The sequence below is a fragment of the Microcaecilia unicolor genome, chromosome 14, assembly GCF_901765095.1.
Source record: "Microcaecilia unicolor chromosome 14, aMicUni1.1, whole genome shotgun sequence".
Lineage (NCBI taxonomy): Eukaryota > Metazoa > Chordata > Amphibia > Gymnophiona > Siphonopidae > Microcaecilia > Microcaecilia unicolor.
In genome coordinates, this window is record NC_044044.1 from 5,336,609 (window position 1) to 5,357,408 (window position 20,800).

General features: G+C 40.6%; 1 protein-coding gene across 1 annotated transcript; it reads left to right on the forward strand.

Annotated features, from left to right (window-relative positions):
* Window positions 1-10,665: 10,665 nt before the first annotated feature.
* Window positions 10,666-11,277, forward strand: LOC115458196 (olfactory receptor 1F1-like). Its single transcript, XM_030188055.1, has one exon. It carries the CDS (start codon window positions 10,666-10,668, stop codon window positions 11,275-11,277), a length of 612 nt encoding a protein of 203 aa, XP_030043915.1.
* Window positions 11,278-20,800: the final 9,523 nt, after the last annotated feature.

Below are 20,800 nucleotides of genomic sequence, written 5' to 3' on the forward strand. Positions count from 1 at the left end.
GATTTGTTACATTTGTGATATGAGTCAAGATATTTATTATTGGCTCTAGATAACAAAGTTATGAAATTTGAAGAATGGAGGAAACAGATGTTTAGAGTCTTAAAGTCTATTCTAAGGAATGATGTACCATTAGACTTGTGGTTGCAGTAGTCCTGCTTTCACTTCGAAAATTCTGAAGACTCTCTTGTTTGCTTAGGCTTATAACTGTTGATTTATCCGTTGTCTCTTTTTAAACATAACTAGTTTGTTCTATTTCTTATGTTTTATTTCATTTTACTCACTACATTGTTTAGATCTGTAAACCAATTTGAAGGATACTTTTTTCATAAAAAATAAATAATATATATCTGTATTCAGCCTGTGGTGGTCTGTGTTTTTTTGTTTTAAATGCTGTCTACTGCAGGCAGAATTAGCCCCAGATATTCAATGCTGAGCCATATCCGGTCACCAGCATTGAATATCTCAGGCTAATAACAGTTCTGTCCACTGGTGGGTCCCAACCAATAATCAGCCAAGACTCGCATAAGACACGAAGGCCCCAACTGAATATTGGCCAGGACCTGCATAAGGGACGCAGATGCCCTTGCTCCCTCAATTCCCCCTCCTTCCCTCCCTCTCACTCCCAATAACAAGAAGGGCAGACTGTGTACTATTTGATGGTCCAATGGGATCCTAAATGCAGGAATGATGCACACTTTCTCCTGCCCATCATGGCTCCTTGCCCAAAATGGCTGTCATGACCTCTAGTCACACCCTCACAGTACTAGTGAGTCAACCCTTCTTGCCAGTGAGGGTAGGAGGGAGGGGGATCAGTAATATGGGGTTGGGAGGGACACCGGGAAGGCAGATGCTGCAACCCGGTGCTCAGTTAGCTTTGCAGCTAAAGTTAAGACAACCTTTTCCCTATATGTATTGATCCCAGAATGACAAAATGGCCAAGAAAACCTGAATAAAATGAAAATTCCTGGAAATGATACAGGAAACAACATGAAATGAAATGTTTCCAATGGTCCATCCCTAGTGAATGTGTGCTATGTGCGTGCTTAGCTATTTCATAAAATACATCCCAACTTCACCTTCTTTGTTCCAAAATTACACCACCATGAATGCTTACACATGATGTACATATTAATATTTTCCAATTTGATAATTACAAATACTTGTATGTATGTATGTATGTATGTATGTATGTACAGTATGTATTTGGCCATGCAATCTAACAAGAGACATTCTCTGCATGTAGCTCACAGTTCATTTTTATTTCATATCCTGAACCTCATAACAGTAAACTAAACCCAGAAGATGAGCACAAAACATTTGAACATGAAACAACTCTTAATGTGTGTGTGTGTGGGGGGGGGGGGGGGGGGGGAGGAAATAGAAGACAAGGGATAGATTAGTACAAGACATGAAGAAATTACTTTTCAAAAGAAAGAAGAGACAAAACAAACAGATGGGAATGAGTTTAGGGAAAATCAGAAGACTCAACTATACTATCCTAAGAGGACAGATATTCCCCACTTGCTCCTGTCCCCTGCGGCTCCTGAGAGTAAATGGCCTCTGTGGCCTTTTGCAGTAGTCTCACTTTTGCCCCCAGGCCCGGGGGGGGGGGGGAGGGTTGGGGTCTTGGAGATGGGCACAAGGGCAAATAAGAGATTATCGGGGGAGATAGGGGGGAATCGAATCTGAATGGGTTCATGGGAGGTGGATTGGAGCTTGTCATAGGGATGGGAGGCTGGATTGGAGCAGGGTGAGGGGAAGGGAGGGTTGGAGGGAGGGGGGAAATGTAAACTCCCTTACATGGTTCCCAGTCAATATTCAGCTGGAATCTGCATAAACATTATGTAGGTCCCCGCTGAATATTGACCAGAGTCCCACATAAATCCCTGTTGCCAGCACTGTCCAGTGAGAGTTGATTATTCAATGCCAGTGCTGGGACATGGCCCGGCACTGAATATCCGAAGATAATTTAGCTGGTTATGGTCAGCACTAAAAAGAATATGCTGACTGCTGCTGGCTGAATAATGACCATATAATGTTTAACCTCCTAAATTATAATGTATTTTCAGTTGAAAACTTAGGGGGCAATATTGAGTCTATGATAGTCAATGGTTTTCAAGCCACTAAGTGTAGTGGGTAGAATTGGAGTGGAGGAGTGGCCTAGTGGTTAGAGTGGTGGACCCTGGTCCTGGGGAACTGAGTTCAATTCCTACTTCAGGCACTTAACCCTCCATTGCCCCAGGTACAAATAAGTACCTCTATATGTAAGCCGCATTGAGCCTGCCATGAGAGGGAAAGCGCCGGGTACAAATGTAAAAAAAAATAGCCCCATATATTCAATACCAGGCCATGTCTGGGCTCTGGCATTGAATATTCAGGTTTGTGTAGTCACCCAGAAGTTAACCAGGCACCTGCTAATATTCAGACCAGTGTCTGGTTAACTCAGCAGATAAAAAAGTTAGGGCAGATTTTTTGCTGTCCTAACTTTATCCACTTAAGTGGTTAGCAAACTGAATATTGCCACTAACCGGTTAAGTAGTGGCTCTGTCCAAACTCTGCCCATGGACTGCTCCTTTGCCAGCCAATTTGCAAAGGGCCAGTTAGAGCCAATTTTCAGTGGCCCTACCTGGCTAAGTGCTGCTAAATATCTGTGGATGGACAGCTCAATGGAGTGTAACCAGGCAGGAGCCTCTTCTGTCCTGTTATACCCCTTTAAATATTGACGTATAGGATCATAAGTTTGGCTGAAAATAGAGCACTAATTTAGGAACGTATATGTAGGAGCCAGCTTTTTTTTTTTTTTTTTTCATAATGGACTCTTTGATTTTATACAGTTACTTTTGAAGTACATGGTTATAGAAATCTGTGATTGAATTTTGAGAAAGCCTACTGGCTTTGCCAATACTTTCTGTGAAATGAAAACCCCCAAAAGCAACTCAATTAGCAACTAGCTGTCAACTGTTTTCAACTTCAACGCAGCACATTTCCAAGAGCACTAAAACTCAAGAGGTACACAACTGACAGTCAAGAGTTTATAATGTAAGATTAAGGCAAGAAATTAAATTGAACAAAGCAACATTTTAATTGTCTGCCCTATGAGTCCCCATGACTGCAATTCCCAGGGTTTCTAGTGATCAAGTCCCAGATGACTTTGAACTTTTAAGTTTGATTTTTTTTGAGGGTTGCAAGCTCTTGAAGAAAGGACTGCTTTCCTTTGCCAGTACATTATTTTGTCATTTTATGATTGCCTTTACAAGTTTGTTATAAAGTCAGAAGTGTGGATTTCTCAACACCGTAGAGCTCATGCACTGGGAACCCTACATCATCAGCAGATTCAACCATGAAACATCCCATTAGGTATTATATTAGAATGTTAATGAGTTGATAATTCATTGTCTGTAAAGTGAGTGTATATCAAATTGCCATTCTGAACATATAACACAGTTTACGATTAGATGGATGTCATTCTTTGAAAATTTATATCCTGCTTCAAATAAGACTCAATTGAGTGGGAATTTAGGGCTCTTCAGGTTAGAAATGAGACAACTAAGAGGGATTATGAGAGAGCTATATAAAATCATAGCAGCATGGAGCAGTTAAATAGAAAGTTGTTATTTACCCTTTTAAATAGTATCAAAACTAGGAACCAGCCATGAAACAAAGGTTAGCAGATTTAAACAGAGCAAATATCTGTTCATGCAATGCACAATCAGGTGGAGAATGTATTGCCAGAGGAAGTCGTCAAGGCATCTAGAAAAGCTGGGATTAACAGGAGTTTGGACAGTTTCCTGGAGGGAGAATTTATAAAAAATTGTTAGCCATTAAGACTTGGAAAAGTCACTGCTAAGAATGAGCAACAAGGAATGTGCATACTGTATTTTAGAGATCTACTAGGTTATTTCTTAGTCCTCTAGACTGGCCACTACCTGAGATAGGGTTATAGGCTCGATGGTTTCTGGTCTGACCCTAAATAGCACCTTATATAGTCTGAAATGAATCATCTCTGATTTTCTGTTAAAAAGATATTGGTTAAGATTTTTTCTCCCCTCAGGATCTATGAACTCTTTCTACCTGCCTGAATACTTCTAAGACTAATTAGATGCAAACGTGAGTATCTGGCTTTTGAGTCAGTCTTAACAGAACCAGACTCAAGTCAGCCTCCTAGAGAATCAGTGATGTGGGTTTAATTTGAACTGTATTGACTGATCAACTATAGGCTGGATAATCTAGTTTACAAAAAATCTCCTCATCCTTGCTTTATAATCTTACTCCTAATTTCAAATTTTACAAATAACACTTCATTTTTTTAAGTTTAATGTTTATATTTCTTAAATATAACATGGAAATCCTCATCATTCGTGGTAAAGCAACAACACTCCACAAACCAAAGCCTACTCCTGAAATTATATTGAGTTAGTAGTCTTCTGATTAAGCCTGGTTGGTTGATAGTTGCTGTCCTTCATTGTGCAGTGAATTGAGGCATTCTTCAACTAATCTGACCAGGCTAAACATTGAATTTACCATAGACTGACCAAGACTGAAATAATTTTAGACAAACCTTTTTGTTCAAAACGTCTATCCTTTGTGGAGGCTTATGCAAAAATGACATGACTTTCAAATGGATTAGAAAAATACATTAACTTGTTAGTTTATAGGCTGATACTTTCAACTAGTAAAGAGTTAGGCAATACTATAATGCCTCTGTATTGCTCCATGGTGTGACCTCACCTTGAGTATTCCATTCAGTTCTGGTCATCGTATCTCAAAAAAAGATATAGCAGAATTAGAAAAGGTTCAAAGAAGAGCAACCAAAATAATAAAGGGGATGGAATTCCTCTCATATGAGGAAAGGCTAAATAGGTTAGGGCTCTTCAGTTTGGAAAAGAACGGTTGAGGGGAAATATGATTGAGGTCTACAAAATCCTGAGTCGTGTAGAACAAAGTAGAAGTGAATTCATTTTGTACTTATTCAAAAAGTACAAAGAATAGGGGATACTTAAGGAAGTTACATGGAAATAATTTTAAAACAAATAGGAGGAAATATTGAACATGTTTGAAATCTCATCTATGATTCTATAGTTATGTATGTTACTGAAATATCACTTAGGGATGTAGTTATCAATATGAGCTACTATTGTGTTATTTTAGCATATGTCCTATTTTATGCAATTAATTAGCATGGCTAGCAGGCTCATTTTCAAGAGATAGACATCCAAAAAGTGACATAAGTCAGCATTTAGACGTTAATCTTACAGAAACGTCCAAATCAGTATTAACAAAACCTCTTTTTGGACGTCTTTCTCTGAAGACCGTCAGAAGGACATCCAAATCTCATGGGCGTGCCAGGGGCTGTTCAAGGCGGGACCTGGGCGTTCCTAAGATATGGACATCTTTCAGCATTGTTCATTTTCTGACACCTAGAGGTCCCGGGTAGCAGTTTTAAATGCCAACATCCATATCTTGGGACATAAACCTCTGTTCCTCTTCTGAAATGGAAACTAGATATATACATATTTTGGCCCACTCTAATCTCACCCAAAAACATACTCTGTCCATATATTCTCACCTTATGGATGTTCTTCAGCTTAGATGTCCATAGCCCCACTTTGTAAAATTTAAATTAAGACATCCATGTAATATGAACACCTAAATGCCAGTTTATGAGTGTCTTAAACCTGAACAGTACTTCTAAAATAAGCACCATAGAGGGCATATTCAAAAGGGACACCCAAGTTTTCCTGAGGACGTCTTTGCAGGACGTCCCAGTGAAGAGGCGGGGAAACACGTATTATCGAAACAAGATGGGCGTCCATCTTTCATTTCGATAATATGGTCATGGACGCCTAAATTGCGAAATTTAGGTTGACCTTAGAGATGGTCATCCCCGATTTTCAGTGATAATGGAAATCAAGGACGCCCATCTCAGAAATGACCAAATTCAAGCCATTTGGTCATGGGAAGAGCCAGCATTTGTAGTGCACTGGTCCCCCTGACATGCCAGGACACCAACCAGGCACCCTAGGGGGCACTGCAGTGGACTTCATAAATTGCTCCCAGGTGCATAGCTCCCTTATCTTGTGTGCTGAGCCCCCCAACCCCTTCCAAAACCCACTCCCCACAACTGTACACCACTACCATAGCCCTAAGGGGTGAAGAGGGGCACCTACATGTGGGTACAGTAGGTTTCTGGTGGGTTTTGAAGGGCCACATTTACCACCACAAGTGTAACAGGTGGGGGGGGGGGGGATGGGCCTGGGTGTGCCTGCCTGAAGTGCACGGCACCCACTAAAACTGCTCCAGGGACCTGCATACTGCTGTCACGGAGCTGGGTATGACATTTGAGGCTGGCAAAAAATATTTTAAAAGATTTTTTTTAGGGTGGGAAGGGTTGGTGACCACTGGGGGAGTAAGGGGAGGTCATCCCCGATTCCCTCCGGTGGTCATCTGGTCAGTTCGGGCACCTTTTTGAGGCTTGGTCATAACAAAAAATAGACCAAGTAAAGTCGCCCAAGTGCTCATCAGGGATGCCCTTCTTTTTTCCATTATCAGTCGAGGACGCCTGTGTGTTAGGCATGCCCCAGTCCTGCCTTCCCTACACTTTCGACACACCCCCGTGAACTTTGGTCATCCCCTTGACGGAAAGCAGTTGAGGACGCAAAAAATCAGCTTTCAATTATGTCGATTTGGGTGACCCTGGAAGAAGGATGCCTAGCTTCTGATTTGTGTCGAAAGATGGGCGCCCTTCTCTTTAGAAAATAAACCTGATAGTGTTCCGAGGCTCACTTTAGGATTTAAGTCGTAGGTGGTATATCAGGATGGAAAATTAAGGGGTCTTTACAAAGCCATGCCAGCGTTTTTAGCTTGTGGTAAAAATCAGCTGGCGGTAAATGCTGAGATGCCCATTACATTCCTATGCAAAAGTACAAATCAGGGTTCTACGAAACTAAAAAAACTTTTAAAACTTTAAAAGGATATAGAGAGCTTAATACACTTTCAGATACACAAAAGAAATCTTAATAATATATAGTGTAAGGAAGAACACAATTAGAAAATGTTCTTAAAGAATAAGTTTTTGAAATAAGGCACACTTATCTCTGTGTTGCCGAGTGTGTGCACAACACTGGTAGCTTGTACTGGCGTTTTTAATATACACTGCGCCAAACTTTTTGAATGTTTGATGCAGTGTATTTTTACTTACAGAAAGAGGCAGTTACATTCCGGGTCCCTGATGAAGATCGTCTCGAAACCCTGTAGTGTTGGACACAGACGGATTCTGCCACCTGAAGTTAGAAGCAGCAGCGAAAGAAATATTACAAACACCGCCAGTACAAGCAGCAGCTGCCGGGTGTTGTGCACACACTCTGCAGCACAGAGATAATTGCGCCTTACTGTTCCTTACTGTATAAACATACGATACACGAGATACAGCCTTTTTATTTATTTATTGCATTTGTATCCCACATTTTCCCACCTATTTGCAGGCTCAATGTGGCTTACATTATGCCGTAATGGCGATCGCCATTATTGGAATGAGAAATACAGAGTGGTATTGCATTAAAGTTCGTAAGTGACAGAGTACTTTAAGCAATCAAGTATAGAGAGTTCATTCCGGCATGAGAAATAAAGTGGTATTGCGTTAAAGTTCGTTAGTGACAGAGTAAATGAAGCAGTCAACTATAAAGAATACAGTTTTGTCCAGTTTATTTATTTATTGAATTTATTTATTGAATTTGTATCCCACATTCCCCCACCTATTTGCAGACTCAATGTGGCTTACATAGATTTAATGACATTGTCATTACAGGATATCAGATACAGTTAGTGTGTGGCGATCAAGGCAAAGAAGAGGAGAGAAGGAGGGGAGTGTTTAGGATAGTTGTATAAGGTGAGCTTTCATGTTTGCGTGGGTTGGTGTGACTTATTGAGGTTATAGGTGTTCTTTGTAGGCCTTGTTGAAGAAGAATGTCTTCAGGGATTTACGAAAGATAGTTGTTTCATTGATTGCTTCCATATCTGCGTGCCCATGTACGAGAAGGTACTATCATGCATCAGTTTGTACTTCAATCCTTTGCAGCTGGGGTAGTGCAGGTTGAGAAATTTGCAAGATGATCTTGTGGCGTTTCTGGGAGGTAGGTCCACGAGGTTTATCATGTAGCTTGGGGCTTCTGCATGAATGATTTTGTGTATAATCGTGCAGATCTTGAAGGCAATGCGTTCCTTCAGTGGGAGCCAGTGAAGTTTCTCTCTTAGTGGTTTTGCACTTTCATATTTAGTTTTTCCAAATATGAGTCTGGCGGCCGTGTTCTGGGCAGTTTGACGTTTTTTGATTGTCTGTTCTTTGCACCCAGCGTAAAGTGCATTGCAGTAGTCCAGATGACTTATTACCATTGACTGTACCAGAGTACGGAAGATGTATCTCGGGAAGAAAGGTTTTACTCTTTTGAGTTTCCACATGGTGTAGAACATATTTTTGGTCATGTTTTTCACACGGCATAGGTTTCGTTGTCTGGTATTTAGGATGGATCATTGTGGTATGCCTTATTGAACAGGTTGGTTTTTAGTGATTTTCGAAAGTTTGTTAGGTTGTGCATTGTTTTTAATGACATTTGGTAGTGCATTCCATAGTTGCGTGCTTATGTAGGAGAAGCTGGATGCATATGTTTGGAGTGCATATGAGTGTAATATTCATATGATCACAACATGACACGTGTATCGATGTTTTGATCAAACAAATCAGCAAGACAAAAGAAAATAGATATGCAAATGAGAAAATTGTTCTATGAGGGATGAATGTTTTTGTGACGTATGAGAGTAGGGAAGACTTTCTTATTTTTTAGGATATATAGAGTTTTTTCTTTTTAGGTACATTACTATTGTGGCCATCACTTGATTGGATTGGGAGCACATGTTTGCTCACTGGCGTTCTAATGAACATTTGGAGATTTTCTATGATAGAGAAACCCATCTACCCTCTAGGATCAGCGTTTCAGTGGGCTGTCCGCTTGGGTGAGTCTAACCTCTGAGAATTTCTCCTTTCATACAAAATATTATTAAGATTTCTTGTGTGTATCTGAGTGTATTACGCTCTCCATCTATATCCTTTTAAAGTTTAGGTTGTTTTAGTTCCGTAGAACCCTGGTTTGTACTTTTGTATATCCTTTGTTACCAGTGGTATCGCGGGGGATAGCATATTTTTGTTTTTGATTTACCATTATATTCCTATGGGCCAGAGGCATAGCTGCTATGGAGCCATGGGGGCCTGGGCCCCTGTAGATTTGGCCCTGGACACCCCTGCTGGAGACCCTCTCAACCTCCTTCTCCCGCCACCTGCTATCTTTGCTGGCAGGGGACCCCAACTCCCACCAGCCGAAGTCGTCTTCCTTCGTTTGGTTTCTCAGTCTGCTGTCCTGCAGGAAGACTTCGGCTGGTGGGGGTTGGGGTCCCCCACCAGCAAAAGGTAGGCAACGGCGGCGGTGGGTGGAGGGTCGAGAGGGTCGTCGGCGGGGGGGGGGGAGGTCAAAGTTGTTGGAGGTGTCGGCAATGGCGGTGGAGGGGGGGTCGGCAGCGTCGGCGGTGGGGGAGGGGCTAAAATGTGCCCCCTCACCTTGGCTCTGGACCCCCCTACCGTTGAAGACTGGCAACGCTCCTGCTATGGGCATCTCAGCATTTAGTGCTACCTGATTTTTTTAGTGTGAGTTAAAAGCACTAGCACACCTTAGTAAAAGACCCCTTAAGTGAAGCCCAGAGCATTTTGGGGAATTTAACCCCAATGCAACTATATCAGATCAAAGTGTTTCTTTTCATCACACCACATGGCTTTCATCAAGTGCCAAGTAAAAAAAGAATAATATTAGGTTATAGAACACAAATCAATCACACACTATTCAAAATAATGGTGTGGGATGCAACGTAGATTGTGAGCCCAGTAGGGACAGAGAAAGTACCTGCATAGAATATATAAACTGCTTTGGTTGTACCACAGAAAGGCGGTATATCAAGTCCATGACCCTTGACCCTTACTCTAAACCATGATTGCAAGAAACTGAAAGGGGATTACATTGGATGAACCACTTTACAACTCTCTTCTCCGTACCTACATCCGCCAAACACCTTCAGCTGCCATCAGAAACAGGTTATGTTAACATTTTACTATGTTAATATGTTTTGATGGACCCAGTTTGCCAATTCTGTTTTTTTTTTATTAAAGAGCAGTCATGCAAGCACAGTACAATCACTGATTTATAATATCTATCATATTTTATTGCAGCTGCACTATTTACATTTCTTGTGCTTCCTTTTTCTATGGATTAAGAACCTTAATAGATGGGAAGGGAAAATAAAACAGAATTCACTCTCCTGGGATTCTCCGACTATCCTCACCTGCAGTTCTACATTTCCATAGCCGTTTTCCTGACCTTCCTCCTCTCCGTCCTAGGGAATTGCCTCTTTTTAATATTAACATGCACAGATGTTCATCTGCAAAAACCTATGTACTTCTTCCTCAGCAATTTGTCCGTCCTTGATATCTGTAATACAGTAGTCACACTGTCTTCGGTGCTGGACAACTTCTTAACCGGGAATTCATCCATTTCCTTCTCTGCATGTATGACACAGCTCTACTTTTTTATGGCTTTCACCAGTACAGAATTCTTCCTTCTTAGTGCCATGGCATATGATCGGTATGTGGCGATATGTAATCCCTTACGTTACACAACCATCATGAGGAAGAGAGTATATGCCATGTTGGCTGCCACTTCCTGGATAATTGGTTTTCTGGATATGGTACCTGTGTCGATTTTGACATCCCACTTCTCCTTCTGTGATGACAGCATAATTAACCATTTCTTCTGTGATCTGACAGCACTGTTGAAACTCTCCTGTAGTGATAATCGCAACATTCAAACTGTGCTGTTTGTGGATGGATCCACCGTGGGCCTTTTCCCCTTTATATCTACCCTGGCATCCTATGTCTACATCATCGCCACCATCCTGAAAATCCGTTCTTCAAAGGGGAGACGTAAAGCCTTCTCCACTTGCTCCTCCCATCTCACAGTCGTTCTTCTATTTTATACAACCACTATCTGTGTGTATATGAGACCAACCTCAATGTATTCACCAGACCAAGACAAAGTATATGCACTCCTGTACACAGCTCTGATTCCAATGATAAATCCCATAATATATAGCCTGAGAAACCAAGAAGTAAAAAATGCCATGAAAAAAATTATAGGTAGAAAGCAAAATATGGAACTCAGTACAAAATGTCTGAGTTTATAAAGAAAATGTCCATCCTTGTTGAAATACAATGTACATGGGTAGTGTGAACAAATAAACTGGCTATTAATCCATGCTGACTTCTTATTTTCTTAATTTTTAGAAGTAGTTTATTTGGAAATCCAAACACAGAATATACAAGACAACGGATGCCACATGCAACAAGAAAAGGAAAATTATGGCTTTTTACACATTTAAAACTTGTTGGCAAATACTACAGTGTTAGGATGAGCCAAGAGGAACAACAACAACAAAAAAAGAAATGTCCATTCTTTTAAAGAGCATTTTTATACAAGAAAGCACCCCTTCTCCCACCACCCACCCATCAGTAGATGAATCATACAGTCAAGATAAAGAAACCAACCTACCATATTATGGAATCACCCTCAAGTAGAAAAAAGCAATCAAAAAGGTGCCCAGATACCCTCCCACCTAGAAACAGTCCATTGCTTAAGTACAACCAAATATTCCATGTCACAAATATACCACAACTTAGTAATCCATTGTACCAGGGAAGGTACTGCTCATTGATTCCAATCCTGTGCCAAATTAAGTCTCACCACATTAAAAGTATGATGAACCAACAAAAATTGCTGACAAGTGAGTCCCAAAGGTTTTCTTTCAAAGCAGAACACTGCTGGGTGCCATTGCACAGAACAGCCAATCCAACATTGCAGTCTAGCTTGTACTACCCTCCAATAAGACCCCTAAGACTTCCTGGGTATTATGGTCCACATTGAGTAGTCTTCCCTAAGACTACTAAAAGTGAACCACTGTACACAGGATAGCGCACCCCCTCTAGCAAGTGCATTAAAATTATGGGCATGCCAATGCCAACCTTACTTGCATAATGATATCTTGCATTCTATAAGGTCTAGATTCTGTTAATGGTGCCCAAATTTGGGCACTAAAAGAAAATGTGCATTGAATACTATTCTATAACTGGAGCGCCATTTATAGAACAGTGAATAGTGCTGGGATCTGCACCCAACTTTGGATGCAAAAATTTACATCAACTAAAGTCTTGCACATAAATTAGGCGTTGATCCCCTAAATTCTATAATAGTGCATCCACCTTTCATGAATGCCGCTGACCCGCCCATGCTCCTACCAAGGCCACACCCCCTTTCCAATTGCACGCTAAAATATTTACATGCACATGTTTATAGAATAGTGCGTAGCAAGATGCACAAGTAAATCCAAATTGTTGCTAATTGACACCAATAATTGATTGTTAGCATCCAATTATGGATGCTAATTGGCTTGTTACTCAATTAAATTGTGTGCACAAATTGGGCGTGGACCAAAATTTGCATGCACAATTTTGAGTGCCAAAATTGTGCATGCAATTAATCTAGCCTAAACCTAGCACCTCCTCCTATCTCCTTTACCCCCTCTCCCTTATAATATTACCTATCTACACATCCCCATTACTCTGCCAAGCTTAGCCGCATTGAACCTGCCATGAGTGGGAAAGCACGGGGAATAAATGTAACAAAGATAAAATAAAATAAATATATAGAATCCAGGGTTAATGGCATATAGAATTGCCCTTATATATTATAACATTTATATTCATATATGACACATATTGACATGGACATTTACGTCTGCCTTATGACTGGTATAAATGTCTGTGCCTGCTACTTATATAAGGCCCTGTTTACAAAGGTGCTCTAGTATCTTTAGTGCATGCTAAAAATTAGCATGCACCGTGTAGGTGCCCATAGGGATATTATAGGCATCTACACAGTTAGCATGCGCTAAGAATGCTAGCACCTTTGTAAACAGGGCCCATAATATTTTATAACAAAAAGTAGGTGACTACTTTTCTGTACAAAAGAGCACCTTTTGACCCTTTTATCTGAGCCTCCCAGTTATAAAATTGCTCTCCACAGTCTCTAAGGGTTTGTTGTGTACAAATATTTGTCAACTTTTCTTCTTTTGTCTCAACGAAACCAGAATGGTGTTTCCACTAATGAAACTCAAATTATGTAACACTGATGATGGTATTTATATTCAATCTTTGATGAAGGTATGTCTAAATAATAAAAAAAATATATATATATTGCATTGTATGCTCATTTCCTTTGTTGCATCATTATGTGATAAATCTTTGGAATAAAGACATTATCTTAAGATTGAAATCTCATTTTATTTGTAAGGTATCGCATATCAACAGCATAAAGGGCATCGTGCAAAAAGTCATGGACAAGGCAGTTTGATGATTACCCCAAAAGACCGTAGTAGATCAGGTGTCCTTAAATAAAAATAAAAATCAGGCAAAAGATTGCAAATGAATACTGTCAAGTACTAACCATGATGTAAATAGGAACAACAAACAAATTTTCAAATGTCTATATACGAATGCCAGGAGCCTAAGAAATAAGATGGGAGAGTTAGATATAATAGGCATTTCTGAGACCTGGTGGAAGGAGGATAACCAGTGGGACAGTCATACCAGGGTACAAATTATATCGTAGTGACAGGGTGGATCAAATTGGTGGAGGGGTAGCATTGTAAATTAACGAGAGCCTTGAATCAAATAGATTGAAAATTCTGCAGGAAACAAAACACATCTTGGAATCACAGTGCATTGAAATGCCATGTGTAAAGGGGAAAAGGATAGTGATAGGAGTGTACTACTGTCCGCCTGGCCAGGATGAACAGACGGATGCAGAAACGTTAAAGGAAATTAGGGACGCAAAGAAACTGGGCAACACAATAATAATGGGTGATTTCAATTACCCTGATATTGACTGGGTAAATGTAACATCAGGGTACGCTAGGGAGGAAAAATTCCTTGATGAAATCAAGGACAGCTTTATGGAGCAGCTGGTACAGAAGCCGACAAGAGAAGGAAAAATTCTAGACCTAGTCTTTAGTGGAGCGCATGATCAGGTGCGGGAGGTAATGGTGCCGCTTGATAACAGTGATCATAATATGATCGGATTTGAAATTAGCTTTGATGTAAGTATACTTAGGAAATCAAGTATGTTAGCGTTTAACTTTAAAAAAAGGAGACTATGATAAAATGAGAAGAAAGGTGAAAAAAACAGAGGGGCGGCTGCGAGGGTCAAAAATTTACATCAGGTGTGGATGCAGTTCAAAAACACCATCCTGGAAGCCCAGGCCAAATATATTCCGCATATTAAAAAAGGAGGATGGAAGACCAAACGACAACCTGCGTGGTTAAAAAGTGAGGTGAAGGAAGCTATTAGAACTAAAAGAAATCCTTCAGAAAATGGAAGAAGGAACCGACTGAAAATAATAAGAAACAGCATAAGGAATGTCAAGTCAAATGCAAAGCGCTGAAAAGGAAGGCTAAGAGGAACTTAAAAAAAAAAGATTGCGTGGGAGGCAAAAACGCATAGTAAAATTTTTTTTTAGGTATATTAAAAGCAGGAAGCCGGCAAAAGAATCGTTGGACTGCTAGATGACAGAGGAGTAAAAGGGGCGATCAGGGAAGACAAAGCTGTAGCGGAGAGATTAAATGAATTCTTTGCTTCGGTCTTCACCGAGGAAGATTCGAGTGGGGTACCAGTGCCAGAAATGGTATTTGAAGCTGATGAGTCGGAGTACTGAATGAATTCTCTGTAAACCTGGAGGATGTAATGCGGTAGTTCTACAAACTGAAGAGTAGCAAATCTCCTGGACTGGATGGTATTCATCCCAGAGTACTGATAGAACTGAAAAATGAGCTTGCGGAGCTATTGTTAGCAATATGTAATTTATCCATAAAATCAAGTGTGGTATTGGAAGATTGGAGGGTGGCCAATGTAATGCCAATTTTTAAAAAAAGGTTCCAGAGGAGATCCGTGAAATTATAGACCTGTGAGCCTAAATTTGGTGCCAGGCAAAGTGGTAGAGACTATTAATAAGACAAAATTACAGAGCATATTCAAAAGCACGGATTAGTGAGACAAACAGGCTTATTTTCGAAAGAGAATGGCGCCCATCTTTCGACACAAATCGCAAGATGGGCGTCCTTCTCACAGGATCACCCAAATCGGCATAATCGAAAGCCAATTTTAGGCGTCTTCAACTGCTTGCTGTCGTGGGGATGACCAAAGTTCATGGGGGCATGTCGGAGGTGTAGCGAAGGCGGGACTGGGGTGTGCCTAACACATGGGCGTCCTCGACTGATAATGGAAAAAAGAAGGGCGTCCCTGACGAACACTTGGATGACTTTACTTGGTCCTTTTTTTCTTACAACCAAGCCACAAAAATGTGCCCTAAATGATCAGATGACCACCAGAGGGAATCGGGGAATACATCCCCTTACTCCCCCAGTGGTTAGCAACCCCCTCCCACCCTCAAAAAAGGTTTTAAAAAATTTTTTTTCAGCCTCTATGCCAGCCTCAAATATCATACCCAGCTCCATGACAGCAGTATGCAGGTCCCTGGAGCAGTTTTAGTGGGTGCAGTGCACCCCCCTACCTGTTACACTTGTGGTGGTAAATGTGAGCCCTTCAAAACCAACCACATGTAGGTGCCCCCCTTCACCTCTTAGGGCTATGGTAGTGGTGTACAGTTGTGGGGAGTGGGTTTGGGTTTTTTTGGGGGGGGGGGATCAGCACCTAGGAGCAATTTCTTAAGTCCACCACAGTGCCCCCTAGGGTGCCCGGTTGGTGTCTTGGCATATCAGGGGGACCAGTGCACTATGAATGCTGACTCCTCCCATGACCAAAGGGCTTGGATTTGGTCATTTCTGAGATCGTTGTCCTCGGTTTCCATTATCGCCGAAAATCAGGGACATCCATCTCTAAGGTCTACCTAAATTTTGCAATATGGGCATCCCCGACCGTATTATCAAATTGAAAGATGGACGCCAATCTTGTTTCAATAATACGAGTTTCCCCGCCCCTTCACCAGGAGGTCCTGTGAGGACGTCCTCAGAAAAACTTGGGTGCCCCTTTCGATTATGCCCCTCAAACATGGATTTAGTGAAGGGAAATCTTGCCTCAATCATCTATTACAATTCTTTGAAGGGGTGAACAAACATGTGGATAAAGGTGAGCCGGTTGATATTGTGTATCTGGATTTCCAAGAGGTGTTTGACAAAGTGCCTCATGAAAGATTCCAGAGGAAATTGGAGAGTCATGGGATAGGAGGTAGTGTTCTATTGTGGATTAAAAACTGGTTAAAAAATAGAAAACAGAGAGTAGGGTTAAAAGGTCAGTATTCTCAATGGAGAAAGGTAGTTAGTGGGGTTCCCCACGGCTCTATGCTGGGACTGCTGCCTTTTAACATATTTATAAATGACCTAGAGATGGAAGTAACTAGCGAGGTAATTAAATTTGCTGATGACACAAAGTTATTCAAAGTCGTTAAATCGCGGAAGGATTGTGAAAAATTACAAGAGGACCTTACGAGACTAGGAGACTGGGCGTCTAAATGGCAGATGACGTTTAATGTGAGCAAGTGCAAAGTGATGCATGTGAGAAAGAGGAACCCGAATTATAGCTACGTCATGCAAGGTTCCATGTTAGGAGTCACAGACCAAGAAAGGGATCTAGGTGTCGTTGTTGATGATACATTGAAACTTTCTGCTCAGTGTGTTGATGCAGCTAAGAAAGCAAATAGAATGTTAGGTATTACTAGGAAAGGAATGGAAAACAAAAATGAGGATGTTATAATGCCTTTGTATCACTCCATGGTGCGACCGCACCTCGAATATTGTGTTCAATTTTGGTCGCCTCATCTCAAAAAAGATATAGTGGAATTAGAAAAGGTGCAGAGAAGGGCGACAAAAATGATAAAGGGATTGGGACGACTTCCCTATGAGGAAAGGCTAAAGCGCCTAGGGATCTTCAGCTTGGAAAAAAGGCGGCTAAGGGGAGATATGATAGAGGTCTGTAAAATAATGAGTGGAGTTGAACGGGTAGATGTAAAGCGTCTGTTTACGCTTTCCAAAAATACTAGGACTAGGGGGCATGCGATGAAGCTACAATGTAGTAAATTTAAAACGAATCAGAGAAAATCTTTCACTCAACGTGTAATTGAACTCTGGAATTTGTTGCCAGAGAACGTGGTAAAGGCAGTTAGCTTAGCGGAGTTTAAAAAAGGTGTGGACGGCTTCCTAAAGGAAAAGTCCATAGACCATTATTAAATGGACTTGGGGAATATCTACTATTTCTGGGATAAGCAGTATAGAATGTTTTGTACTTTTTGGGATCTTGCCAGGTATTTGTGACCTAGATTGGCCACTGTTGGAAACAGGATGCTGGGCTTGATGGATCTTTGGTCTTTCCCAGTATGGCTATACTTATGTAGGCCTCAAAGAGCTCCTAGATGTAAAGCATCTAGGAGCTGTTTGAGGCCTTTTTCCTTCCTGCATGGTGCTGTATGATTTTTTGACAGAACAGCACTTCTCTTTAATCAAATTATTAAGTCATTTTTGGTGAGTACATATTTACAAAACAGTAAAGTTTGTATAGACTTTCTAAAGACCTTGTAATTGGATAAAGATTTTAATCCAACTGATCAACTATTCCATGATTTTGCTGCTTGATATGCAAAAGAAAAGGCAACAAATTTCTTAGAAATATTTCCCTAGCTCCAAGGGTAAAACAAACATAAATTTATTACATGAAGAACATCTCTCAAGAATAAATGGAAAATAGATCATTACATATAAAAGATGGTACTATGTCATAAATGTCCTTAATTTTGTACAATAAACAAGACTCTCACCTCTTTTGGTAACTAATGTAACTAAAATGTACAAAGAGGAAATGCGTTCAAATTTCTTTAGTGGAAAGATGAGATGAATGGAGATGTCTTGTATGGTTTGCAATTTGATAAATGTTATTAGAGTAGTTTAATTGTGGCAATAAACTAACTTGAACAACCAATGATTTCTTTATTAAAGAATTTACTTGAGGTTCAGGAGACAGATTATTATCAAATGTTATTCCTAAAATTCTTAAATGTAGAAGAAAGTTTATAAGCCACATCTTTAATACGTACCTGTATACAGTATGTAAACCACATTGAGACTGCCATGAGTGGGAAAGCGCGGGGTACAAATGTAACAAAAATAAAAAATAAATAAATAAAATAATAGTGATTGAAGCATCACAACACAATTTCAAAATCTGCACTCTGATCCACAAAATTATCTACGGCGTAGTCCCAGGATACATGATACATAATAGATCTACCAACCAGAAACAGAATCAAATCATCACGATCATACCGAAACCTACATTATCCAAACTGTAAAGGACTAAGATACAAAACAACTTACCTATCCAACTTGTCCTACATAAACGCACAACTGTGGAACGGACTCCCAAATGCTGTGAGAACAATCCGTGACTACTTAAACTTCAGGAAATCTCTCAAAACTCACCTCTTTAAAAAGGCCCATCCCACCGATCCAACATAAATCCCAGCACCCAGCAACACAGCATAACTAATGACCGTATTGGACAATTTATAATCTTCACTTCCTTCGACCCCATGACGCCTGATCCACACCTACCTCATCTGAGCACAATACAGCTTTGTATCTGCTATCAACCGAATTGGCAAACGCCTCTACAGTACTATGTAAGCCACATTGAGCCTGCAAATAGGTGGGAAAATGTGGGGTACAAATGTAACAAATAAATAAATAAACATTTGGACTTAACCCCCACCAATAAGAATTTAGGGATTATTTTACTAAATGGTGGCAAGCACTAACACATGCTTACCGTGCTGGAAAATGCATTACCGTGGGGCGCACACAGGTGCCCTTCGATAGTGTTGGAATCTGAGCATGCTTCCTAGGAGTGAAAAATACTTTTTATTTTTTAGCGCGGGGGCATGTTTGGAGGTGGAAAGTTGGCATGTCCAGAGCTAATCAGTTAGTGTAGCTACATTGTTGTGCACCTACCGATTAGAGCATGGTTAACACATGAGCTTTTCTGCTTACTAAATAGGTGTTGGTAAGGGCTCATGCACTAATGGTCATGCACTAATTGGGAAATGAGCATGTGACTATTAATTGAGGAAATTAAAACTGCAATTTTACACGTACTAGACATAGAGCAGTCCACCTTTTAACACAGCTTAGTAAAAGAACCCATTAGTTTTTTCTTTGTTTAATTTTAGAAGATAACCAGTCATTCATTCTTCTATCAAACTAATACAGTGTTGTATCTTAACTGTATTCAACTCAAGAGAAATACGAATTGGAATCACAACTTATATCAATTGTATAAATTCAATTTCAGAATTCCTCTTCTTCAAGTTTTGATCCTAATGAATACATAAAACCATTAAATAATATAGGCAAGAGTCATCTTTGACTCCTCTCTCTCCTTCTCTGTGCATATCCAGCAGATAGCCAAGACCTGTCGCTTCTTCCTCTTTAACATCAGCAAAATTCGCCCTTTCCTCTCTGAACACACCACCTGAACTCTCATCCACGCTCTCATTACCTCTCGCCTGGACTACTGCAACTTACTCCTCACCAGCCTCCCACTTAGCCATCTATCCCCTCTTCAATCTGTTCAGAACTCTGCTGCACGTCTCATATTCCGCCAGAACCGATATACTCATATCACCCCTCTCCTCAGGTCACTTCACTGGCTTCCGATCAGATACCGCATTCAATTCAAGCTTCTCCTTCTTACCTACAAATGCATTCGGTCTGCTGCCCCTCACTATCTTTCTACCCTCATCTCCCCTTACGTTCCCGCCCATAACCTCCGTTCACAGGATAAATCCCTCCTCTCGGTACCCTTCTCCACCACCGCCAACTCCAGGCTCCACTCATTCTGCCTCCCCTCACCCTATGCTTGGAACAATCTTCCTGAGCCCTTACGCCAAGCCCCCTCCCTGCCCGTCTTCAAGTCTTTGCTTAAAGCCCACCTCTTCAATGCTGCGTTCGGCACCTAACCCTTACCGATCAGTGAATCCAGACTGCCCCAATTTGACTGCCCCTATCGGACCGACCGTTCACTTGTCTATTAGATTGTAAGCTCTTTGAGCAGGGACTGTCTCTCTTTGTTAAATTGTACAGCGCTGCGTAACCCTAGTAGCGCTCTAGAAATGTTAAGTAGTAGTAGTAGTAGCACCCCACAAAGAACTTGCCAGAAAACAGATAATACACCATCCACTTTGACTCTAAATGAATTTCATACGGTGCATTTTACCAGAAAGAATTTCCAAGCAGAATTTTTTAATTTGCCTAGAATGTAAGAAGCCCGCTCAAAACATATGGGCAAAATTGAGCCCTAGGTGGCCAGCATTTGTTAAAATAACACTGCATATTTGGTGCTGGTGTCTGGATATTGACTGATGTTGGATATTCAGAATCAGTTCTTTTTTTTTTTTTAATTATTTTATTTATTCATTTTATATTACATTTATGCCCAATACATAAATGGGAAAGAAAAGAGAAAATATCAATTAAAACAAACATTAAGGAAAAATATCATCTTTGTTAGTCCACAATTGGGGGATCCAAGATCAGGAAAACAATCTCAAAGAAAATAAGAAAAACACGGAATGGTTAATCTTACAATTCATA

Excerpts from the sequence above, each read along its gene's own strand:
- LOC115458196 (XM_030188055.1), top strand. The coding sequence starts at position 10,666 with ATGGCATATGATCGGTATGTGGCGATATGTAATCCCTTACGTTACACA.